Source organism: Ylistrum balloti, unplaced genomic scaffold, assembly GCF_031769215.1.
Source record: "Ylistrum balloti isolate Yb309-2 unplaced genomic scaffold, AGI_CSIRO_Ybal_v1 Utg370448, whole genome shotgun sequence".
In the NCBI taxonomy this organism is placed as follows: domain Eukaryota; kingdom Metazoa; phylum Mollusca; class Bivalvia; order Pectinida; family Pectinidae; genus Ylistrum; species Ylistrum balloti.
Window position 1 is genome coordinate 1,037,345 of NW_026782298.1, and position 24,437 is coordinate 1,061,781.

Consider the following 24,437-nt stretch of genomic DNA (forward strand, 5'->3'; position numbering starts at 1 on the left):
GACTTAGCCAGCAGACTGATACTGACCTTCCGAGGGACGTAGCCAGCGGGGACTTAGCCATCGGACCGATACTGACCTTCCGAGGGACTTAGCCAGCTGACTGATTCCGACCTTCCCAGGGACTTAGCCAGTGGATCAATACTGACCTTCCCAGGGACTTAGCCAGCGGACTAATACTGACCTTCCGAGGGACGATCATTGATATGGGTTCTATGGTGTCTTTGGCAGCTAAAAGTTTGTAAAACCTCATCACTTCACATTTACTCGTATCACAGCCTCGCTTTGGCATCACACCTACAATAATAGAAAACAGAATGACATTCAGAGTGAGTTCAGAGAGTGATGACCCCAAAGACAACAATGATCTGTAAGTTTGGTGTCATCTCTGCAAATCAATCAGTATGTATCTTTCGTATAGTGAGGCCATTACATCAAGTGTGTGACAAACATTTAACAAGAGAAACTGATTCCTGTCAATCAAGCTCTTGTTGGTACTATATATAATAATGCACTAAAATCACGCTACAGTTCTGGAGAAAAAAATCTTGACTTTCTAAATAAAATCAGTTTTTAAATGGAATAGGTATGTCTACAGACTAAAAGAAAATATGGATCAAATTTGGTAAAGTTTCCATGAAAAGCATCTTTCAACTGATCACTTACTGTAACTTAACAGATAGCTACCTAACCACCCTTAATGTCAAAATGATTCATGGACAACTTTAGGAAACAGTAGAACCTAGAAACTTGACAAAAGTACCTAGATAGCTACCTAACCACCCTTAATGTCAAAATGATTCATGGACAACTTTAGGAAACAGTAGAACCTAGAAACTTGACAAAAGTCCCTAGATAGCTACCTAACCACCATTAGAACCTAGAAACTTGACAAAAGTCCTTCCAGCACTTTCTGATAAATAACAAACAAAGATAATCAAATTCAAGATGGCCTGAACATTCGTAAAGTATACTGATGTAGAAAATAGAGGACAGACAATTAAATATCAATTAAAGGTGAGACACAGCTTAGTCAAACAATGTAATAAAAGTGCATCATACAGCTGTTTCCTTCGTGTGACAGAGCAAAATAACATCAAGTACTTACCAAAACCTCTCTGTGGAAATGGGGACTGAAACTGGTTCAGAAAGTGAATCGCTGTGGAGTCATCTGTGATCTCAAAATAACGAATGTTTCCATCCCCCTACAATATCAGAATTAACGGCAAATTATTTATCTGGTAAAATTTTTATTCAGATCAATAAAATAAATTCTTGTTTATTGTTGTGCAATTTCGTGCCAGATCTTAACTTTGTTGGTTAATGAAACTCATATTCTCAGCATTTCAAACATCAAAAAATAATAATAATGTATTGTTAGAACAAAAAGAATGTAAATCTCAATATGATATTCCCCTCTGGTAAAACTACTGCTGACATACTGATGGAGTGTAAACTACTGGTGACAGACTGATGGAGTGTAAACTACTGGTGACAGACTGATGGAGTGTAAACTACTGGTGACAGACTGATGGAGTGTAAACTACTGGTGACAGACTGATGGAGTGTAAACTACTGGTGACAGACTGATGGAGTGTAAACTACTGGTGACAGACTGATGGAGTGTAAACTACTGGTGACAGACTGATGGAGTGTAAAACTACTGGAGTGACAGTGACAGACTGATGGAGTGTAAACTACTGGTGACAGACAGTGTAAACTACTGGTGACAGACTGATGGAGTGTAAAACTGGTGACTACTGATGGAGTGACAGACAGACTGATGGAGTGTAAACTACTGTTGACAGACTGATGGAGTGTAAACTACTAGTGACGGACTGATGGAGTGTAAACTACTGGTGAGAGACTGATGGAGTGTAAACTACTGGTGACACACTGATGGAGTGTAAACTACTGGTGACACACTGATGGAGTGTAAGCTACTGGTGACATACTGATGGAGTGTAAACTACTGGTGACAGACTGATGGAGTGTAAACTACTGGTGACAGACTGATGGAGTGTAAACTACTGGTGACAGACTGATGGAGTGTAAACTACTGGTGACAGACTGATGGAGTGTAAACTACTGGTGACAGACTGATGGAGTGTAAACTACTGGTGACAGACTGATGGAGTGTAAACTACTGGTGACAGACTGATGGAGTGTAAACTACTAGTGTGAGGGAGTGTAAACTACTAGAGACAGACTGATGGAGTGTAAACTACTGGTGACAGACTGATGGAGTGTAAACTACTGGTGACAGACTGATGGAGTGTAAACTACTGGTGACAGACTGATGGAGTGTAAACTACTGGAGTGACAGACTGATGGAGTGTAACTACTAGTGACAGACTGATGGAGTGTAAACTACTAGTGACAGACTGATGGAGTAAACTACTGGTGACAGACTGATGGAGTGTAAACTACTGGTGACAGACTGATGGAGTGTAAACTACTAGTGACAGACTGATGGAGTGTAAACTACTAGTGACAGACTGATGGAGTGTAAACTACTGGTGACAGACTGATGGAGTGTAAACTACTGGTGACAGACTGATGGAGTGTAAACTACTGGTGACAGACTGATGGAGTGTAAACTACTGGTGACAGACTGATGGAGTGTAAACTACTGGTGACAGACTGATGGAGTGTAAACTACTAGTGACAGACTGATGGAGTGTAAACTACTAGTGACAGACTGATGGAGTGTAAACTACTGGTGACAGACTGATGGAGTGTAAACTACTAGTGACAGACTGATGGAGTGTAAACTACTGGTGACAGACTGATGGAGTGTAAACTACTGGTGACAGACTGATGGAGTGTAAACTACTGGTGACACACTGATGGAGTGTAAACTACTGTTGACAGACTGATGGAGTGTAAACTACCGGTGACAGACTGATGGAGTGTAAACTACTGGTGACAGACTGATGGAGTGTAAACTACTGGTGACAGACTGATGGAGTGTAAACTACTAGTGACAGACTGATGGAGTGTAAACCACTGGTGACAGACTGATGGAGTGTAAACCACTAGTGACAGACTGATGGAGTGTAAACTACTAGTGACGGACTGATGGAGTGTAAACTAATGGTGAGAGACTGATGGAGTGTAAACTACTGGTGACAGACTGATGGAGTGTAAACTACTGGTGACAGACTGATGGAGTGTAAACTACTAGTGACAGCCTGATGGAGTGTAAACTACTGGTGACAGCCTGATGGAGTGTAAGCTACTGGTGACAGCCTGATGGAGTGTAAACCACTGGTGACAGACTGATGGAGTGTAAACTACTGGTGACAGACTGATGGAGTGTAAACTACTAGTGACATACTGATGGAGTGTAAACTACTGGTGACAGCCTGATGGAGTGTAAACTACTGGTGACAGACTGATGGAGTGTAAACTACTAGTGACAGACTGATGGAGTGTAAACTACTAGTGACAGCCTGATGGAGTGTAAACTACTGGTGACAGACTGTTGGAGTGTAAACTACCGGTGACAGACTGATGGAGTGTAAACTACCGGTGACAGACTGATGGAGTGTAAACTACTGGTGACAGCCTGATGGAGTGTAAACTACTAGTGACAGCCTGATGGAGTGTAAACTACTGGTGACAGCCTGATGGAGTGTAAGCCACTGGTGACAGCCTGATGGAGTGTAAACTACTGGTGACAGCCTGATGGAGTGTAAGCTACTGGTGACAGCCTGATGGAGTGTAAACTACTGGTGACAGCCTGATGGAGTGTAAACTACTGGTGACAGCCTGATGGAGTGTAAACCTATACATTGTAGTCCCTTTTACTGGTTACTGGTTATATTGGCTGAAAATAACTTACCTTTCCAGCGACATACACAACTCTGGAATCATAGTCATAGAAAGGCAGAACAATACCACTTGAACTGTCTGTCTCAATTAGGTTCAGTGGCTTCCGAAAATTTTTCTGAAACATAAAAAACAATGAAGAGAATAAGAAAAAGACGTTAGGAAGATTGGACAGTTGTCTATGGACTAGATTTGGACAGGTTAGGGAAAGATTTGTTGCACACTCTTCAATTTGTGTGTTATTTTTCACAATAATGAAGATACCTGGTAACAGAGTATGGCTACTGAGTCAGATATCCTACAATGCTTCAGTGATATTTCTAATATCCCATGATGCTTCAGTGATACTATTTGTACCCAGCAATGCTCCAGCAACACTTACAATATCCCACAATGCCAGCTGGCGTGCAGACATCCTGTTAAAGCCAGTAGTGACGAGTTTGTTTTGGTCGCTGACAAAGACCACTTTAGATGCCTTGTTTCCTACGTGTCCTTGTGTATCCTGGTAAACACAAAACATATATTATATCTACAAAAATGAATGATATTAATATATTTCTATTACATATTGTTATCAGGTCTTGTATAACCTTCATATAGTTATATAAATAGTGCCTCTTGCCATTTGTAAGGTTGAACAAAAAAACTAAGAATAAAATAAATGAAACACTACTGGCTTTGTTCAGTGACAGAACAATAGCTCTATTGCCCATAGTAACAAAACACTAACTGATTAGCCCAGTGATAGAACACTAACTGATTAGCCCAGTGATAGAACACTTACTGATTAGCCCAGTGATAGAACACTAACTAGTTAGCCCAGTGATAGAACACTAACTGGTTAGCCCAATGATAGAACACTTACTGATTAGCCCAGTGATAGAACACTAACTGATTAGACCAGTGATAAAACACTAACTGATTAGCCCAGTGATAGAACACTAACTGATTAGCCCAGTGATAAAACACTAACTGATTAGCCCAGTGATAGATCACTAACTGATTAGCCCAGTGATAGAACACTAACTGATTAGCCCAGTGATAGAACACTAACTGATTAGCCCAGTGATAAAACACTAACTGATTAGCCCAGTGATAGAACACTTACTGATTAGCCCAGTGATAGAACACTAACTGATTAGCCCAGTGATAAAACACTAACTGATTAGCCCAGTGATAGAACACTTACTGATTAGCCCAGTGATAGAACACTAACTAGTTAGCCCAGTGATAGAACATTAATTAGCCCAGTGATAGAACACTAACTGATTAGACCAGTGATAAAACACTAACTGATTAGCCCAGTGATAAAACACTAACTGATTAGCCCAGTGATAGAACACTTACTGATTAGCCCAGTGATAGAACACTAACTGATTAGACCAGTGATAGAACACTAACTGATTAGCCCAGTGATAGAACACTTACTGATTAGCCCAGTGATAAAACACTAACTGATTAGACCAGTGATAGAACACTAACTGATTAGCCCAGTGATAGAACACTAACTGATTAGCCCAGTGATAGAACACTAACTGGTTAGCCCAGTGATAGAACACTTACTGATTAGACCAGTGATAAAACACTAACTGATTAGCCCAGTGATAGAACACTGATTAGCCCAGTGATAGAACACTAACTGATTAGCCCAGTGATAGATCACTAACTGATTAGCCCAGTGATAGAACACTAACTGATTAGCCCAGTGATAGAACACTAACTGGTTAGCCCAGTGATAGAACACTTACTGATTAGACCAGTGATAAAACACTAACTGATTAGCCCAGTGATAGAACACTGATTAGCCCAGTGATAGAACACTAACTGATTAGCCCAGTGATAGATCACTAACTGATTAGCCCAGTGATAGAACACTAACTGATTAGACCAGTGATAAAACACTAACTGATTAGCCCAGTGATAGAACACTGATTAGCCCAGTGATAGATCACTAACTGATTAGCCCAGTGATAGAACACTAACTGATTAGCCCAGTGATAGAACACTAACTGATTAGCCCAGTGATAGAACACTTACTGATTAGCCCAGCGATAGAACACTAACTAGTTAGCCCAGTGATAGAACACTAACTGATTAGCCCAGTGATAGAACACTAACTGATTAGCCCAGTGATAGAACAGTGATAAGTGACCTCCCTAGATTTTCACCTTTCTTTCAATTCTTGACTAACCCTGTTGTTTATATTACTCCGCACCATTTTGGTCTCACTTTCTCTAATTATAAACCCAATAGTGACTTAAACATTCATGACTTTAAATAATGTGCCACCTGCCATTGTAATGCTCAAGCATAGGACTCTTTATACCATTCAGGGTTTTCCATAATTTTGTTAGTAGTAGGCTGTGTAGTGAAAGTAGGAGGCTGGCCTGCTGTGTACGTGTAGTCGTGTACGGAACATTATTACGGAACTGGATTGGTGTAGGCGGCCAAATGATCAAAGTAGCTGGTCAAATTGGCCGGCGACTAGCTCTTATGGAAAACCCTGCCATTGTATATTGCAGTTTTCTGTGTTGAATTACTGAGTCTGTATTTAATTCTGTGTGGAATTACGGAGTCTGTCATAAATTCTGTGTGGAATCACTGCATCTGTATTAATTCTGTGTGGAATTACTGAGTCTGTATTTAACTCTGGGTGTAATTACTGAGTCTGTATTAAACTCTGTGTGGAATTACTGAGTCTATTAAAATCTGTGTGGAATTACTGAGTCTGTATTAAACTCTGTGTGTAATTACTGAGTCTGTATTAAAATCTGTGTGTAATTACTGAGTCTGTATTAAAATCTGTGTGTAATTACTGAGTCTGTATTAAACTCTGTGTGTAATTACTGAGTCTGTATTAAAATCTGTGTGTAATTACTGAGTCTGTATTAAAATCTGTGTGGAATTACTGAGTCTGTATTAAAATCTGTGTGTAATTACTGAGTCTGTATTAAAATCTGTGTGTAATTACTGAGTCTGTATTAAACTCTGTGTGTAATTACTGAGTCTGTATTAAACTCTGTGTAATTACTGAGTCTGTATTAAACTCTGTGTGTAATTACTGAGTCTGTATTAAACTCTGTGTAATTACTGAGTCTGTATTAAACTCTGTGTAGAATTACTGAGTCTGTATTAAACTCTGTGTAATTACTGAGTCTGTATTAAACTCTGTGTGTAATTACTGAGTCTGTATTAAACTCTGTGTAATTACTGAGTCTGTATTAAACTCTGTGTGTAATTACTGAGTCTGTATTAAACTCTGTGTGTAATTACTGAGTCTGTATTAAACTCTGTGTAATTACTGAGTCTGTATTAAACTCTGTGTAGAATTACTGAGTCTGTATTAAACTCTGTGGAATTACTGAGTCTGTATTAAAATCTGTGTAGAATTACTGAGTCTGTATTAAACTCTGTGGAATTACTGAGTCTGTATTAATCTGTGTAGAATTACTGAGCCTGTATTTAACTCTGTGTGGATTTACTAAGTCTGTATTAATCTGTGTAGAATTACTGAGCCTGTATTTAACTCTGTGTAGAATTACTGAGTCTGTATTAAACTCTGTGTAGAATTACTGAGTCTGTATTAAACTCTGTGTAGAATTACTGAGTCTGTATTAAACTCTGTGTAGAATTACTGAGTCTGTATTAAACTCTGTGTAGAATTACTGAGTCTGTATTAAATTATTACTGAGTCTGTATTAAAATCTGTGTAGAATTACTGAGTCTGTATTAAAATCTGTGTAGAATTACTGAGTCTGTATTAAACTCTGTGTGTAATTACTGAGTCTGTATTAAACTCTGTGTAATTACTGAGTCTGTATTAAACTCTGTGTAGAATTACTGAGTCTGTATTAAACTCTGTGTAATTACTGAGTCTGTATATAAACTCTGTGTGGAATTACTGAGTCTGTATTAAAACTCTGTGTGAATTACTGAGTCTGTATTAAACTCTGTGTGTAATTACTGAGTCTGTATTAAACTCTGTGTAATTACTGAGTCTGTATTAAACTCTGTGTAGAATTACTGAGTCTGTATTAAACTCTGTGGAATTACTGAGTCTGTATTAAACTCTGTGTAGAATTACTGAGTCTGTATTAAACTCTGTGTAGAATTACTGAGTCTGTATTAAACTCTGTGTAGAATTACTGAGTCTGTATTAAACTCTGTGTAGAATTACTGAGTCTGTATTGAACTCTGTGTAGAATTACTGAGTCTGTATTAAACTCTGTGTAATTACTGAGTCTGTATTAAAATCTGTGTAGAATTACTGAGTCTGTATTAAACTCTGTGTAGAATTACTGAGCCTGTATTAAACTCTGTGGAATTACTGAGTCTGTATTAAACTCTGTGTAGAATTACTGAGTCTGTATTAAACTCTGTGTAGAATTACTGAGTCTGTATTAAACTGTGTGTAATTACTGAGTCTGTATTAAACTCTGTGGAATTACTGAGTCTGTATTAAACTCTGTGTGAATTACTGAGTCTGTATTAAACTCTGTGTGTGGAATTACTGAGCTCTGTGAGTCTGTATTAAAATCTGTGTACTGAGTCTGTATTAAACTCTGTGTAATTACTGAGTCTGTATTAAACTCTGTGTAATTACTGAGTCTGTATTAAACTCTGTGTGTAATTACTGAGTCTGTATTAAACTCTGTGGAATTACTGAGTCTGTATTAAAATCTGTGTGGAATTACTGAGTCTGTATTAAACTCTGTGGAATTACTGAGTCTGTATTAAATTACTGTGTATTGGAATTAAGTCTGTATTAAAATCTGTGTAATTACTGAGTCTGTATTAAACTCTGTGTGAATTACTGAGTCTGTATTAAACTCTGTGTGAATTACTGAGTCTGTATTAAACTCTGTGTGTAATTACTGAGTCTGAATTACTGAGTCTGTATTAAAATCTGTGTAGAATTACTGAGCCTGTATTTAACTCTGTGTGGAATTACTGAGTCTGTATTAAACTCTGTGTAGAATTACTGAGTCTGTATTAAACTCTGTGTAGAATTACTGAGTCTGTATTAAACTCTGTGGAATTACTGAGCCTGTATTAAACTCTGTGGAATTACTGAGTCTGTATTAAAATCTGTGTAGAATTACTGAGTCTGTATTAAACTCTGTGTGTAATTACTGAGTCTGTATTAAACTCTGTGTAATTACTGAGCCTGTATTAAACTCTGTGTAATTACTGAGTCTGTATTAAACTCTGTGTGTAATTACTGAGTCTGTATTAAACTCTGTGTAATTACTGAGTCTGTATTAAACTCTGTGTAGAATTACTGAGTCTGTATTAAACTCTGTGGAATTACTGAGCCTGTATTAAACTCTGTGGAATTACTGAGTCTGTATTAAACTCTGTGTAGAATTACTGAGTCTGTATTAAACTGAGTCTGTATTAAACTCTGTGTAGAATTACTGAGTCTGTATTAAACTCTGTGTAGAATTACTGAGTCTGTATTAAACTCTGTGTAATTACTGAGTCTGTATTAAAATCTGTGTAGAATTACTGAGTCTGTATTAAACTCTGTGTGTAATTACTGAGTCTGTATTAAACTCTGTGTAATTACTGAGTCTGTATTAAACTCTGTGTAGAATTACTGAGTCTGTATTAAACTCTGTGTAGAATTACTGAGTCTGTATTAAACTCTGTGGAATTACTGAGTCTGTATTAAACTCTGTGTGGAATTACTGAGTCTGTATTAAACTCTGTGTGTAATTACTGAGTCTGTATTAAACTCTGTGTAGAATTACTGAGTCTGTATTAAACTCTGTGGAATTACTGAGCCTGTATTAAACTCTGTGTAATTACTGAGTCTGTATTAAACTCTGTGTGTAATTACTGAGTCTGTATTAAACTCTGTGGAATTACTGAGTCTGTATTAAACTCTGTGTAATTACTGAGTCTGTATTAAACTCTGTGTAATTACTGAGTCTGTATTAAACTCTGTGGAATTACTGAGCCTGTATTAAACTCTGTGTGTAGAATTACTGAGTCTGTATTAAAATCTGTGTAGAATTACTGAGTCTGTATTAAACTCTGTGTAGAATTACTGAGTCTGTATTAAACTCTGTGTGTAATTACTGAGTCTGTATTAAAATCTGTGTGTAATTACTGAGTCTGTATTAAACTCTGTGTAATTACTGAGTCTGTATTAAAATCTGTGTAGAATTACTGAGTCTGTGTGTAATTAGTGAGTCTGTATTAAACTCTGTGGAATTACTGAGCCTGTATTAAACTCTGTGTAATTACTGAGTCTGTATTAAACTCTGTGTAATTACTGAGTCTGTATTAAACTCTGTGTAGAATTACTGAGTCTGTATTAAACTCTGTGTAGAATTACTGAGTCTGTATTAAACTCTGTGTAGAATTACTGAGTCTGTATTAAACTCTGTGGAATTACTGAGTCTGTATTAAAATCTGTGTAGAATTACTGAGTCTGTATTAAACTCTGTGTAGAATTACTGAGTCTGTATTAAACTCTGTGGAATTACTGAGTCTGTATTAAAATCTGTGTGTAATTACTGAGTCTGTATTAAACTCTGTGTGTAATTACTGAGTCTGTATTAAACTCTGTGTAATTACTGAGTCTGTATTAAACTCTGTGTAATTACTGAGTCTGTATTAAACTCTGTGTGTAATTACTGAGTCTGTATTAAACTCTGTGTAGAATTACTGAGTCTGTATTAAACTCTGTGGAATTACTGAGCCTGTATTAAACTCTGTGTGAGTCTGTAAATTACTGAGTCTGTCTGTATTAAACTCTGTGTAATTACTGAGTCTGTATTAAACTCTGTGTAATTACTGAGTCTGTATTAATTACTGAGTCTGTATTAAACTCTGTGTAATTACTGAGTCTGTATTAAACTCTGTGTATTAAACTCTGTGGAATTACTGAGTCTGTATTAAACTCTGTGGAATTACTGAGCCTGTATTAAACTCTGTGTAATTACTGAGTCTGTATTAAACTCTGTGTAATTACTGAGTCTGTATTTAACTCTGTGTGGATTTACTGAGTCTGTATTAAACTCTGTGGAATTACTGAGTCTGTATTAAACTCTGTGTGTAATAACTAAGTCTATATTACACTTACATAGTAAACCATGAGGTCAGACAGTCTTGATAAGGATATGATTATACACTGAAATGTAGAATCCATTTGTGATAAAACTCACCATAGCTACAGACCCGAGTCTGGGATCAATGATACGTAGGTTACGATCTTTACAGGTGGTGGCAATCAGACTGCCATCGCGGTTCCAGGCCATGGAGAACACAGTGTCCTGGTGACAATCTAATATGCTGACAGGTTCTGCTTGCTCGGTGTTCCATAATATACACTGAAAGACAAGATGAATTGATGATACAGATTGACACAACAAGCTTAACATGTTGGGGGAAAGGCTTGGTCTGGACTGGTTTAAGGGCAATTTCATATCTCTTCAGAGCAGAAATTTAGAGGAAAGCATGAAATAGTATGTCAAAAATCTAGAGAATAAGTGGGTATTGATCTGTACTAACAAAAATTTGTGGGAATAGTGCGCAGGAAAGTTTTTGTGGTCAGATTAAAAGAAAAATATTAATTAATATACAAAATGTATTTTGATTACCAGTTACCGCATGCATCAGTTGATGTTTTGGTCCATCAATAATAAGGAAACCACAAAGAGCACGAGGATAAAAGAATGGATCATAGGAGGGGAGACACCCAACACATGTCAACACTGGCCAGAAGAACCTACTGGGTGGTCGGGTGGCAGAGTGGCACAGTGGTAACACACTCGCCTTTCACCTAGCCGTCCAGGGATCTATTCCCGGAATGGATGTGAAAAGGTATGGGGTCACCTGCTCGACCATGTGTGTTTTCCCTGGGTACTCCGGTTTCCTCCCACAATAACACCCCTTGCACGCTTCCATCCGAGCCAACAAGAGTGATTTATATAAGTTGGAAAAACTTGCTTCGCAATTGTTGTAAAATAAATAACGTTTATTATTATAAGAACCTACTAGTTCTAGACTCGTTCCAGTGTCACAGAGCCCTCCACGTGATGCTGTATGACATATCTAATAGTGACGATGAAAATGATGAATTCAAAGGATTTTGTTAAGTGATCAGTGACTGTGTTTGTGTTTAGTGTAAAGTAATATAAGTTATCAGTGACTGTGTTTGTGTTTAGTACAAAGTAATATAAGTTATCAGTGACTGTGTTTGTATTTAGTACAAAGTAATATAAGTTATCAGTGACTGTGTTTGTGTTTAGTGTAAAGTAACTGTCATAGATTCAATAATGTCACATAGTAATGGAATAATCAATGTTACCTCATAACACATACAGAGTGAAAAATATCATCTGATGATTTCGGTAAATAATCACAAAGCTAAACATGTGTGTGTGTGTGTGTGCGTGTGCGTGTGCGTGTGCGTGTGCGTGTGTGTGTGTGTGTGTGTGTGTGTGTGTGTATGTTTTTAGATAATGTTGAAACTCAATTATATTGAAACATTTCACTCTAAATATACTTATGTGAAGGGAGGTAATCCAATATGGCAGACCAGAGAACTATAGAGACTGATAACACCAAGAATGGCACCCCTTTTCAACACGGCAGTTTTAATCACAATAGTGCGAACTATACATGTAAATTTACTCAAACAGAACTATAGATTTCTGTTTTTAGTGAGGATAATAACTATAGGGTGATACACTGGAATTTATTTGGCCAAGAAAACTGATCTTATGTGATGATGCATAAATAAATTTATCACATAACCGACCCGTTTTCCCATGTCATACGCCCATGTCATAATAATGGTAATACACATGTGTAATAAAGGTTTGGGGTCTGCTGATTGGTCAAAACCGTGTGAACGTATTCATACGCCCGCGCGCGTACTACTTTTATTTACTACGACAACAAACTGTAGTAAAATATGGCGGACCAGATCAACATTGGCGACACAGTTTTTATTGATAAGAAGGGGACTGGTGTGGTGAAGGAGATAATCCCACGGGGGTTTGCTGTATTTTATAATGTTGAATTGTGTGGGACTGACTTTCAAATTGAGATTGAGCGCGATCGTATTGAAAAGGTGGTAGATCCCTCCCAACAGCAGACGACCGCTCCGGATGGCGGTCCTGTTGCCCCTGAACCAAGTCGTTTCGTTTCAGTCAGAGAAGATGAGGTAGGAAGTTTGTACAGGATCAATCAAACAAGAATACGTTGAGCAAAACTTTGTATGACATGAAACTTTTGTATAATTTTTTTGAGTTACCAGAAATAAATGAAAAGCTATCATTGAAAGTGACAGTGACTCGCAGTAACTGGAGCAGTTAGGCAGAACCTGATGACCCGTGATGACGAGGCGAGTGACGTCATGTTACCAATATCAAGTGAATTTCCAGAAGATTTTTTTGTGTGATTATTAAAAGTTATTTTGGCATTAAACAGAATTTAAATGCTTTACTTTGTTAATATTATTTTGGAACATAACAATCTCTTATTCAATCATTGAAAAAAGGTACTATTTGCAACACAGATGGATAAAACTATGATTACTGTGCGTTGGCTTTGACCTATATAGAAACAGCTGATTGCATAGTGGAAGTATATCGTAGTTTTCTGGCGATTTTTCTATTTTAATTGGTTATGTGATAAACAGAATCTTACACTCGTGTCAATGTATTATGGAATTTATTAAACTCGTTCAATAATTTGATACGCCACAAGCCGATAATACATTGGCACTCATGTAAGATCCTCTATATACAAACTGTAAAGTTCTGAAGGTTAATGTTGACAACTGCCATCTACTGACATTTTATATTTTATAGTCTGATACATAAACAACACTTGATATACCCATTCATTATCAAGTCTGAGGTTTTGTATATGGTTGCCGTGTATATATTTGTACTACTGTGTAGCAGTATTTCCCCAACCCCCCAGAGTAGGTCCCCGTAGTTATCCCTCTCTGTACAGACTCACTTGATACCTGGAAGATCCTGGTATTGTTCCTTGTATATTATGTGTTATTTGTACTGTTTTAACACAGATCATTACTTTTAACAAGTGCACCTGTCGTGTTGTTAAAGGGATATTCTGTCCACGTGTACCTGTCGTGTTGTTTAAGGGATATTCTGTCCACGTGCACCTTTCGTGTTGTTTAAGGGATATTCTGTCCACGTGCACCTTTCGTGTTGTTTAAGGGATATTCTGTCCACGTGCACCTTTCGTGTTGTTTAAGGGATATTCTGTCCACGTGCACCTGTCATGTTGTTTAAGGGATATTCTGTCCACGCTGCAAAATTTCTGGGCGTTCTGTACCTTTTCAGTACTCATTCTAATGATTCTTTAAGCTGTCATTAGCATCAAATTATCTCTACTGTGGTCAGTTTGGAATACTCTCAGCCAAACGGCCTAAATATAGCACATTGGGAAATCCAGAACTGCAAGGTCACTGGATCATAGGTTATATGCAGAGTACTGTGTTGCTCACTAAAATTTCTGCACAATTTTGTTACTTTATTAGGCTTATTTTCTGTTATTTTTATAATTGACACAAATATTTCATTCTGTCGGCTTACAATAATGCAAACCTGTTATGATGCAATCAAGACTGAACAAATTTTTGTTATCTCGATCAAACTATTTCCCCAAATTAAATATCATGTTTGTTTAAAATGTTAATCAAGGTGTATGATTCACATAAGAACATAAGTAGATGATTTCATACAGTATTCTTCAAAAGTATCCCATGAAATCCAAACTTGAGTGGGATATCTCTTTAATGAAACTGTTATAATTAAGTATCACTATCGTTTATTTGTAGAGCAGTCAACAACCTGACCATTGCCTCTATGTGTACCTGGATAAAGCGTGTCTAATTAATTCCAATAAGTGACATGAGAAACCTTGGCCAGCAGATAAGTCCTACCAGTGTTTTTATACCTCACAACTGTTTATATCATATAAGGATTTGGCTCTTTACTGTCTTCATATTATCACATGAACAATGTCATCAGGGACGAGGTAACACCCAGGCGGCCAGTCCCAGTAACAAGATGGTGTTAATTCCCTACATATCTGATGATATTCATCGAACAAACACTATTGAATTACATCTACTTGCCATAAAATTCATGTTTCAGCAATTTCATTTGATCATTACAGTGGCATTCCAGTATTCACTTTGTGAATTCCACAGCTGTATTTAATTCCGTTGATGAGTAGAAATAAGAATGTGACAAAGTTAAGTAAAGATAAGCTACAATGACAATACTCAGTAACATAGATCACCTTAAAGTCCATCCCTGTACTGAGAAGAATATTTTCCGCGGTAGGATGCCAATCGATGTAGGTAACTCGACGACTGTGCCCATGTAGATCCACTACCCATTCATTCAGGTTTCCTTTGAGCCCATCTTGTGGTACTTGCCACAATTTTACCTGATGATAAAAATGAACTTTTTATTTCAACTCAATTTCAAATCAATATTGCCACCTTCTATAAGATTCAATAGTGTCATCTAGTAATAGATTAAACACTGTCACTTTGTCACAGATTCAATACTGTCACTAAGTAACAGATTAAACACTGTCACCTTGTCTAAGATTCAATACTGTCACTAAGTAACAGATTAAACACTGTCACCTTGTCACAGATTCAATACTGTCACTTAGTAACAGATTAAACATTGTCACCTTGTCACAGATTCAATTGTCACTTGGTAACAGATTAAACACTGTCAGGCAAAGCAATGCCCTGGACAAAGAAAAGGGCAATAACTCTGTACTTGAGGGGATGCAGGGCTGAATATCAGTATACTTCACATTATCCTTGTTTGATCATTGTATACACCAAGTTTCATCGTCCTTGTTGAAATACAAGAAAAAAAAAGATATTTTATCAAAGGGCAATAACTCTGATATTGAGGGGTCAACGACCCTATTTATACACACTGTCTTAGTATGATCAATGTATGCACTAAGTATCATGATCCTTGCTTATCTAAGTTATGCCTTGAACAAGAAATTTTTAACAAAGGCCAATAACTCTAAAACTGATGGATCCAGGGGCAATGTATTCATTAAGTTTCATTATCCTTGTTTAAATACAAGCAATTCAATGTCAATGTAGAGACACAAAATTTTAACAAAGGGCAATAACCCTCTTATTAAGGGCTTGTGGGCCCTGAACTTGGTACCCTGCACATCATCTTAGCATGATCAATGTATACATCAAGTTCCATTAACTTTTGTAACAAAGGGCAGTAACTCTGTAATTAAATGGTTGAGGGCCCTGAACTTGGTACCCTGCACATCCTCTTAGCATAATCAATGTATACACCAAGTTCTATTTACCTGGTTAAATGCAAGCAACGTTAGGTTTCAAACACAAAATTTTAACAAAGGGCAGTAACTCTGTAAAGGACAAATGGAAAGACGGACAGAAAATTTTACACGAAAGGACAGACAGACATGGCGATGACTTTATGCTCCTCAAAAATTTTCAAGGAGCATTAAAACTAAAATCTATTGTCCTCATGTATCAACCTAACACCTATCACATATACTGACATATGACAGCTTAACCAGTAGAATGTTCCTTTTGACTATAATTACTGTATTATCATCAGAGCACGAAGCTATCATATAATCGCTGAAGGGACTCCATTTTATATCCAACACCTTCCCAGCATGCCCGCAGATCCGTGGTGCATTGACATCAACTCTTCCAGTCTGTAAAATAAAACCCTATTTTACTTTTTTGAATTATGCCAAATGTAGCTGATATTTGGTAACCTGTTTATGCTAATTATAGAAATTATGTGTATGAGACTGTGACATGTATAAGTTGAAGGACTGATTTTTAGCGATTTATTCAATTTAATCCTCATTTTAGCATCACCAGAATATGTCACACTCTTTCTTACGATGTGTTAGCCGTTACCTTGATATAACTGATAAAAGAAGGAAATTTCTCTAGATTGTCAGCGAAACATTTAACATAAGTTCGAAAATGATTTATACACAGATAATCCTTTATTTCACCGATATGTTTCATAAACGTAAAATAGCAATTATCGAGTATGTTTGGCTTAGAAAGTACGAATACATGATATCATAACAAAAGTCTATTAAGTAAAACATGAACAGTCAGAAACTACAGGAGAATATTTCAAGACAAGACATATCTGAAAGGGCATTAATAAACAGAAAATCGACAGTTCAGTGAATTTTTTCATAATCTGTGTCTTAAAGATGAAACCAATGGTTTTACTTCAATATTCCTACACATTGTACTTTTTGATTTCCACACCTACCTGATGTAAAGGCAGACATAAGAATGATCCACCACCAGACGACTCGACCACCACAGCCAGAAACTTGGGGTTAACGGCACAGAAGTTACTGTCATGGGCATTACGTGTGATTTTAATATTCTCATAACACTGTTCTTTGCGGTGTCCTCGTCCAAAAACATGACGAAACTTGGAGCTCCGGATTTGAAAAGGCATCTGTGAAAACATGACATTGGCTAATGAAATTTTTTTTATATATATATATCCACGAAATCATACGTCTACCAACTGATCAACTGAGTATACGTAACTTTACTGAGCTACCGTTTATTAGTCCAGGAAATTGTGATCTTAAAAAATTCCATAAAAACAGAACCCAACAAAAATATCTACTTTTATCAGTAGATGTCAACATGTTACAAGTCATATTTTTTCTATCATAAATAATCAATCCACATTTCAGAAATATGACATATTAACTGTTAATTTCTGCTTGTTTTCATTCCAGTAGCTTCCTTACAACAGCTAAGGTCACATGGAGATGGTGTGCATAAACAGTGACGGTCATATAATACAGACAAGAGATCCCAGAGGGATCTTGGCGCCCACCATTTGAGGATCTGTTTTCAGTTCTTGAAGATTTGTGTATTTTTTTTTGTTTGTTACAGGTGTTGTAAATGTTCATGAACTGGTCTTCATTGAATGTACTCAATGATGGCACAAGATATTTTTATTAAGCACCTATTAGCAAATATCATTTGAAAAAGATCCCAAAGTATTATTAGATAGCAGTCAGTTACAGATGGATAATTAATGGACAATATGCTTGTGCTGTATTACTGTCGACATCCAAGATGGCTGCCTGTGGGCCACCTTGATTTCAAATCAGTCCAAAAAAGGTACAATGCACAACTAGGGACCAAGGGAAACCAATATCTATGAAATATCAGAAGGATCCATCCAGTACTTCCTAAGATATAGCAGTAACAAGATTTTACTCTCAAAATCCAAGATTGCTGCCTGTCAGCCATCTTGATTTCGGATCAGTCCAAAAAGGTATAATGCACGACTTGGAACCAAAGGGAACCTGCATATGAAATTTGAGAAAGATCCATCCAGTACTTTCCAAGAAATAGCAGTAACAAACTTTCACATTCAAAATCCAAGATGGCCACCTGTCTGCCATCTTGAATTCGAATCAGTCCAAAAAAGGTATAATGCACAACTAGGGACCAAGGGGAACCTGCATATGAAATTTGAGAAAGATCCATCCTGTACTTTCTCAGAAATAGCGGTAACAAACTTTTACATCCCAAATCCAAGATGGCCACCTGTCGGTGACGGACCACGGACGCAGGGTGATTTGAATAACCCACCATCTATTAGATGGTGGGCTAAAAATGGTGTGTATACACCATAACATGACACTGAGATGGTGTACATAAACAGTGACGGTCATATAATATAGACAATGGTGTGTTTACACCATCTACATGACATTGAGATGGTGTACATAAACAGTGACGGTCATATAATATAGACAATGGTGTGTTTACACCATCTACATGACACTGAGATGGTGTACATAAACAGTGACGGTCATATAATATAGACAATGGTGTGTTTACACCATCTACATGACACAGATGGTGTGCATAAACAGTGGTCATATAATATAGACAATGGTGTGTTTACACCATCTACATGACATGGAGATGGTGTGCATAAACAGTGGTCATATAATATAGACAATGGTGTGTTTACACCATCTATATGACATGGAGATGGTGTACATAAACAGTGGTCATATAATATAGACAATGGTGTGTTTACACCATCTACATGACATGGAGATGGTGTGCATAAACAGTGGTCATATAATATAGACAATGGTGTGTTTACACCATCTACATGACACAGAGATGGTGTATATCAAGACAAATTTACCAAGCAATGGGTAAGCAAAACGGTCAATGTGTGCACCTGTGCACAAGGTCATGGGGAGTGATGTACACACACACCCAAGGTTACATGAATTGGTGTGCACATGCATTCAAGTCCACTTAGAGGTGTGCAGTCAAGGTCACTTAGAATGGTGTGCACACAGCCAAGATCACTAAGAGAGGTACACACACAGTCAAGGTCACAAGCAGTTGTTTGCAGTCAAAGTCACATAAAGTAATATGCTCTGTCAAGGTCACATAGGACAAGGTCACATGCAGATGGCGTGCACAAAAAAACAGTCACATGCTGATGGGTGCATGTGAGCAAAAATACTGACATGCTGAAATGCCAAAACAACAGTGAGGCATATGATAAGACACATCTGACTTACCTTTTCTTATCATTTTATACATTAAAATGTAACTATTGATAGCATGTATATATGTTTGTTTAGTAATTCTGTATATAAATTACAGTCAGGACATAAGCCATGCATGAGGCAGTTTATTTCATAACACATTTCTATTGGAAACTAATTTTTTTGGTTAAGACTGAATCACATCAAAGTGAAGATAAGGAACATTAGATCTATGATAACATCCCCTAGTTAACCACACAAGGACACTGACCATGTCACAGCTGACCAGTACCAACAGTGGACCACCGAGTTAACCACACAAGGACACTGACCATGTCACAGCTGACCAGTACCAACAGTGGACCACCGAGTTAACCACACAAGGACACTGACCATGTCACAGCTGTCCAGTACCAACAGTGGACCACCTAGTTAACCACACAAGGACACTGACCATGTCACAGCTGTCCAGTACCAACAGTTGACCACCTAGTTAACCACACAATGACACTGACCATGTCACAGCTGACCAGTACCAACAGTGGACCACCTAGTTAACCACACAAGGACACTGACCATGTCACAGCTGTCCAGTACCAACAGTGAACCACCGAGTTAACCACACAAGGACACTGACCATGTCACAGCTGTCCAGTTCCAACTGTGGACCGAGTTAACCACACAAGGACACTGACCATGTCACAGCTGTCCAGTACCAACAGTAGACCACCTAGTTAACCACACAATGACACTGACCATGTCACAGCTGTCCAGTACCAACAGTGGACCACCTAGTTAACCACACAAGGACACTGACCATGTCACAGCTGTCCAGTACCAACAATGGAGATAACATTAGATCAACGTCTATGATATCATCCCCTAGTTAACCACACAAGGACACTGACCATGTCACAGCTGTCCAGTACCAACAGTGGAGCACCAAGTTAACCACACAAGGACACTGACCATGTCACAGCTGACCAGTTCCAACAGTGGAGAGGATAAAAGAGAGTTACCTTCACGTCTATGTCTATGGCAGAACTTAAAAGGATATCTTGCAATGAAAATATGTCCACAAAGTAATACTTGAATAGTTTATATAAAGTCCATCTCATTTGATTTCAGCCTAAATTGACCTGTTGTAAATCTATAAAACATATTGGAAATCTTTCATTGGAGGTCAACGAAACCATGCAAATTTCCAGCTGACCAATAAAACAATAAAAGATAGAGAGAAGAGCATTTGTATTAAATAGTCGGTTATAAATACATCACAAGATGTAGCAAACAAATCTTTTCACCTTACAGAACACCATTACTCTTCAATTATTAACAAGAGGCCTAGCAGCTTTGACGGTCACTTAAGATAAGCAATTTTGAATATAACGGTTAAAAGAAAAGTAACTTTCAAGTGTTTTGAAAGAGAAAATTGTGGCATTGATGATAGTAAGCCAGTATCAATACAGGCATACCTCAACACTGTCATCCTATAATAATAATTCTTACAAAGTCATTTCCAATGGGAAATAAACAATGTAATGCTCAGAAATGCAATTTTTCTATAGAATTATAGTAAAGTTAACCACCTCCCCAGAGAGAAAAGTGAGGCTCATTTTGGTACAACATCTTAAGATGTTTCCATCCATGAAGAGTATTTAATTCTACCAGATCTGAGTGTCGAAGAGCAGATTTTTGAAATCAAAGTCATTTTGACCTCTGTTGACCCCATCCATCAGCCAATGGGGATCAGCCAGGATCAATATGTGCATAGCAACCTAGCAGTCATCCTTCCCTGATCATTCTAACCAAATTTGAAATATTTACAATGGATATCAAACAAATTATGCTCAAAACTCTATTTTTCCTATATTAAGTATAGTTAATTTTACTCCTTTCCCATGGGGAAATGTAAGACCCTGGGGCCATGAAATTCACAATTTTGATAAAGCACTTTAAGACACTTCCATCCATGAAGAGCATTTAATTCTACCATATCTGAGTAATGAGAAGAAGATTTTTGAAATTTGAGTCAAATTAACTCTTTGGCCTGGCCCCTCAGGCCCCTGTGGGGTGGGGACCATATAATTCACTAATCTGAATTATCTTAGGCCAGCAAAGGTTTCCAGCAAAATTTCATTGAAATAAGTTCTGGGGTTTCTGAGATGAAGTCAAAAATGTTCATTTCAGGTGATCTAATAATAGACCAAAATTTTAAAACTCAAATTTAATTACAAGAATGATTTCTTTTTAAAGCTTGATTACAATTTTATTCGTAAATATTTTTTTTTCTTTTATTCTTATAAAGTGGATTGATCAAACAATAAAATACATTCCATACTTTGAGACTTCAACAAACAGTGATAAATATCTTCAGATACAATTCAAGATAGCAACTTACTGATCATTTCATTATTTTAATCAACCCTAAAATTGAAAATGTTTAACAATCTTAATGAAAGATGTATGCTTTTCAGACGTTTTAGTTTTCTGACAGGTAAAAGAATCAAACATAATTTCAAAACTAAAAACTCAGAGATACATGAACTCCTGAAATAACACTGACAACTATTGTCTAAGGCTTTGTAGGATTTAAGGACAATCTGATGGCGACCCCACCATCATCAGGTTCCAAACAGCTATGAAATTCCTCTACAAAAGATGAATTGTAGGCATAGCAAAATGAAGCATTATACACACACATGCACTGCTGCCAGACTGAAAAGACAAACGGAAGACAGACAGAAGACAGACATCAATCATACTTGGTTCTTTAAGTTATCTAAATCAGCTGTATGCATCTTTCCTCTGGTGCTGTCAGCAGCTCAGTGGGTTACCAGTGTAGAGGAGGCGGGTTTAGGGAGATAGGAAGTATGAATGAGAAACGTCAATATGAGAGAGAAGGATGAACAGATGGCTGAAAGAATAAACAGAGATGGATGATCAATAATTAATGATTGATGACTGATTCAGTGATGAATTTTCAAATTGTTTCACACCTTCATTCATAATGTACATCTACTTCTACATGTCCCCTTACCAGTCTCACACCTATAATCTACATCCCCTATTACATGTCCCCTTACCAGTGTCACACCTATAATCTACATCCTCTATTACATGCCACCTTACCAGTGTCACACCTATAATCTACATCCCCTATTACATGCCACCTTACCAGTCTCACACCTATAATCTACACCCTCTATTACATGTCCCCTTACCAGTGTCACACCTATAATCTACATCCCCTATTACATGCCACCTTACCAGTCTCACACCTATAATCTACATCCCCTATTACATGTCCCCTTACCAGTGTCACACCTATAATCTACATCCCCTATTACATGTCCCCTTACCAGTGTCACACCTATAATCTACATCCCCTATTACATGTCTCCTTACCAGTGTCACACCTATAATCTACATCCCCTATTACATGTCACCTTACCAGTCTCACACCTATAATCTACATCCCCTATTACATGTCTCCTTACCAGTGTCACACCTATAATCTACATCCCCTATTACATGTCCCCTTACCAGTGTCACACCTATAATCTACATCCTCTATTACATGTCTCCTTACCAGTGTCACACCTATAATCTACATCCTCTATTACATGTCCCCTTACCAGTCTCACACCTATAATCTACATCCCCTATTACATGTCCCCTTACCAGTGTCACACCTATAATCTACATCCCCTATTACATGTCTCCTTACCAGTGTCACACCTATAATCTACATCCCCTATTACATGTCCCCATACACCTATAATCTACATCCCCTATTACATGTCCCCTTACCAGTATAAGTTTTAGCAGCTGTTTTTGTGCCTATTAATAAAGGCCAAATGACTGACTGTGACAAAAGTGTCCCTGTATACAGTATACTCTAAACAAATCATGTTCAACAAGTAGTTTGATATGTCTTACCTATATAAATCTATAAATCATTTACAATATACATAGAATCACTAATATGTTATGTATATGACCGTTATTTGATACTGTTCACAAGGTGTTAGTGACTCACTCTACAGGTAATGCATTGAACTAATGCCACCTTGATACCGATTTGAATCTGTAATGAATTTTTTATTTTAAAGGATCCTAGTTCGTCTTGTGTTGTTATGATTCTTTGCTTGGACAAGACTAGATTTTGACCTAACATGTGACAGACCTTCAGCATAGTGTTCGTAAAGAAGTCGCCAGTTACTTTGTGTAAGAGAAAAAGAATGATCTAGCTACTGCCTCCTCTCCTTGAGGAAGAAGCTCAACTGTTACTGCCGTTAAGGTGTCTGAACAGAATAAAAGAAAAATACAGCAGTATCCAAGCATCAGATGTAGCTGGAATGTGAAGATTTGAAATTCTATCTACACAATCTTACAAGAGACTAAAATGAAGATAAGTTTATTCTATATTGAGTTTACACATGATATAAAACAGCTACTGATAATTTCTGCACGTCAGATAGGATAGTAGTCATTCCAGACCCTGTATAACATCACGTCTACACCTAATGTTCATCTATTTATAGACAATGTCCACTTAAACAACATCAGCATTTTTAAAATAATGTAAATCTATAATACTGCTTAGTAAACAAGAAACATGTGAGATTTAATGTTCACATTATGGTCAATTAGATTCTTTTATACAGACAAGAGGCCCAATGGGCCTTAAGGGTCTCCTCACTATAAAGACAAGAGGCTCATGGGCCTCAAGGGTCTTCTCACTATAAAGACAAGAGGCTCATGGGCCTCAAGGGTCTTCTCACTATAAAGACAAGAGGCTCATGGGCCTCAAGGGTCTTCTCACTATAAAGACAAGAGGACCAAAGGGCCTTAAGGGTCTTCTCACTATAAAGACAAGAGGCTCAATGGGCCTCAAGGGTCTTCTCACTATAAAGACCTATATATGAAAAAGGCAAAATAGGCCTTAAATAAACTACTCAAATATTTTACACTTTACATAAAGAATAAAATATTGGTTT

General features: G+C 37.3%; 1 protein-coding gene across 1 annotated transcript in view; it reads right to left on the reverse strand.

Annotated features, from left to right (window-relative positions):
• LOC132554849 (coronin-2B-like) overlaps positions 1–24,437 on the reverse strand; it is a 48,035-nt gene that overhangs the window by 18,623 nt on the left and 4,975 nt on the right. The window contains exons 2-9 of the mRNA XM_060219172.1: positions 17,154–17,348; positions 16,453–16,569; positions 15,127–15,276; positions 11,007–11,171; positions 4,214–4,333; positions 3,845–3,949; positions 1,106–1,202; positions 182–294 (exon numbers count right to left, since the gene is read on the reverse strand). Of these exons, the coding sequence (XP_060075155.1) occupies positions 182–294; positions 1,106–1,202; positions 3,845–3,949; positions 4,214–4,333; positions 11,007–11,171; positions 15,127–15,276; positions 16,453–16,569; positions 17,154–17,348 (1,062 nt within the window). The remainder of the gene's footprint in view (positions 1–181; positions 295–1,105; positions 1,203–3,844; positions 3,950–4,213; positions 4,334–11,006; positions 11,172–15,126; positions 15,277–16,452; positions 16,570–17,153; positions 17,349–24,437) is intronic.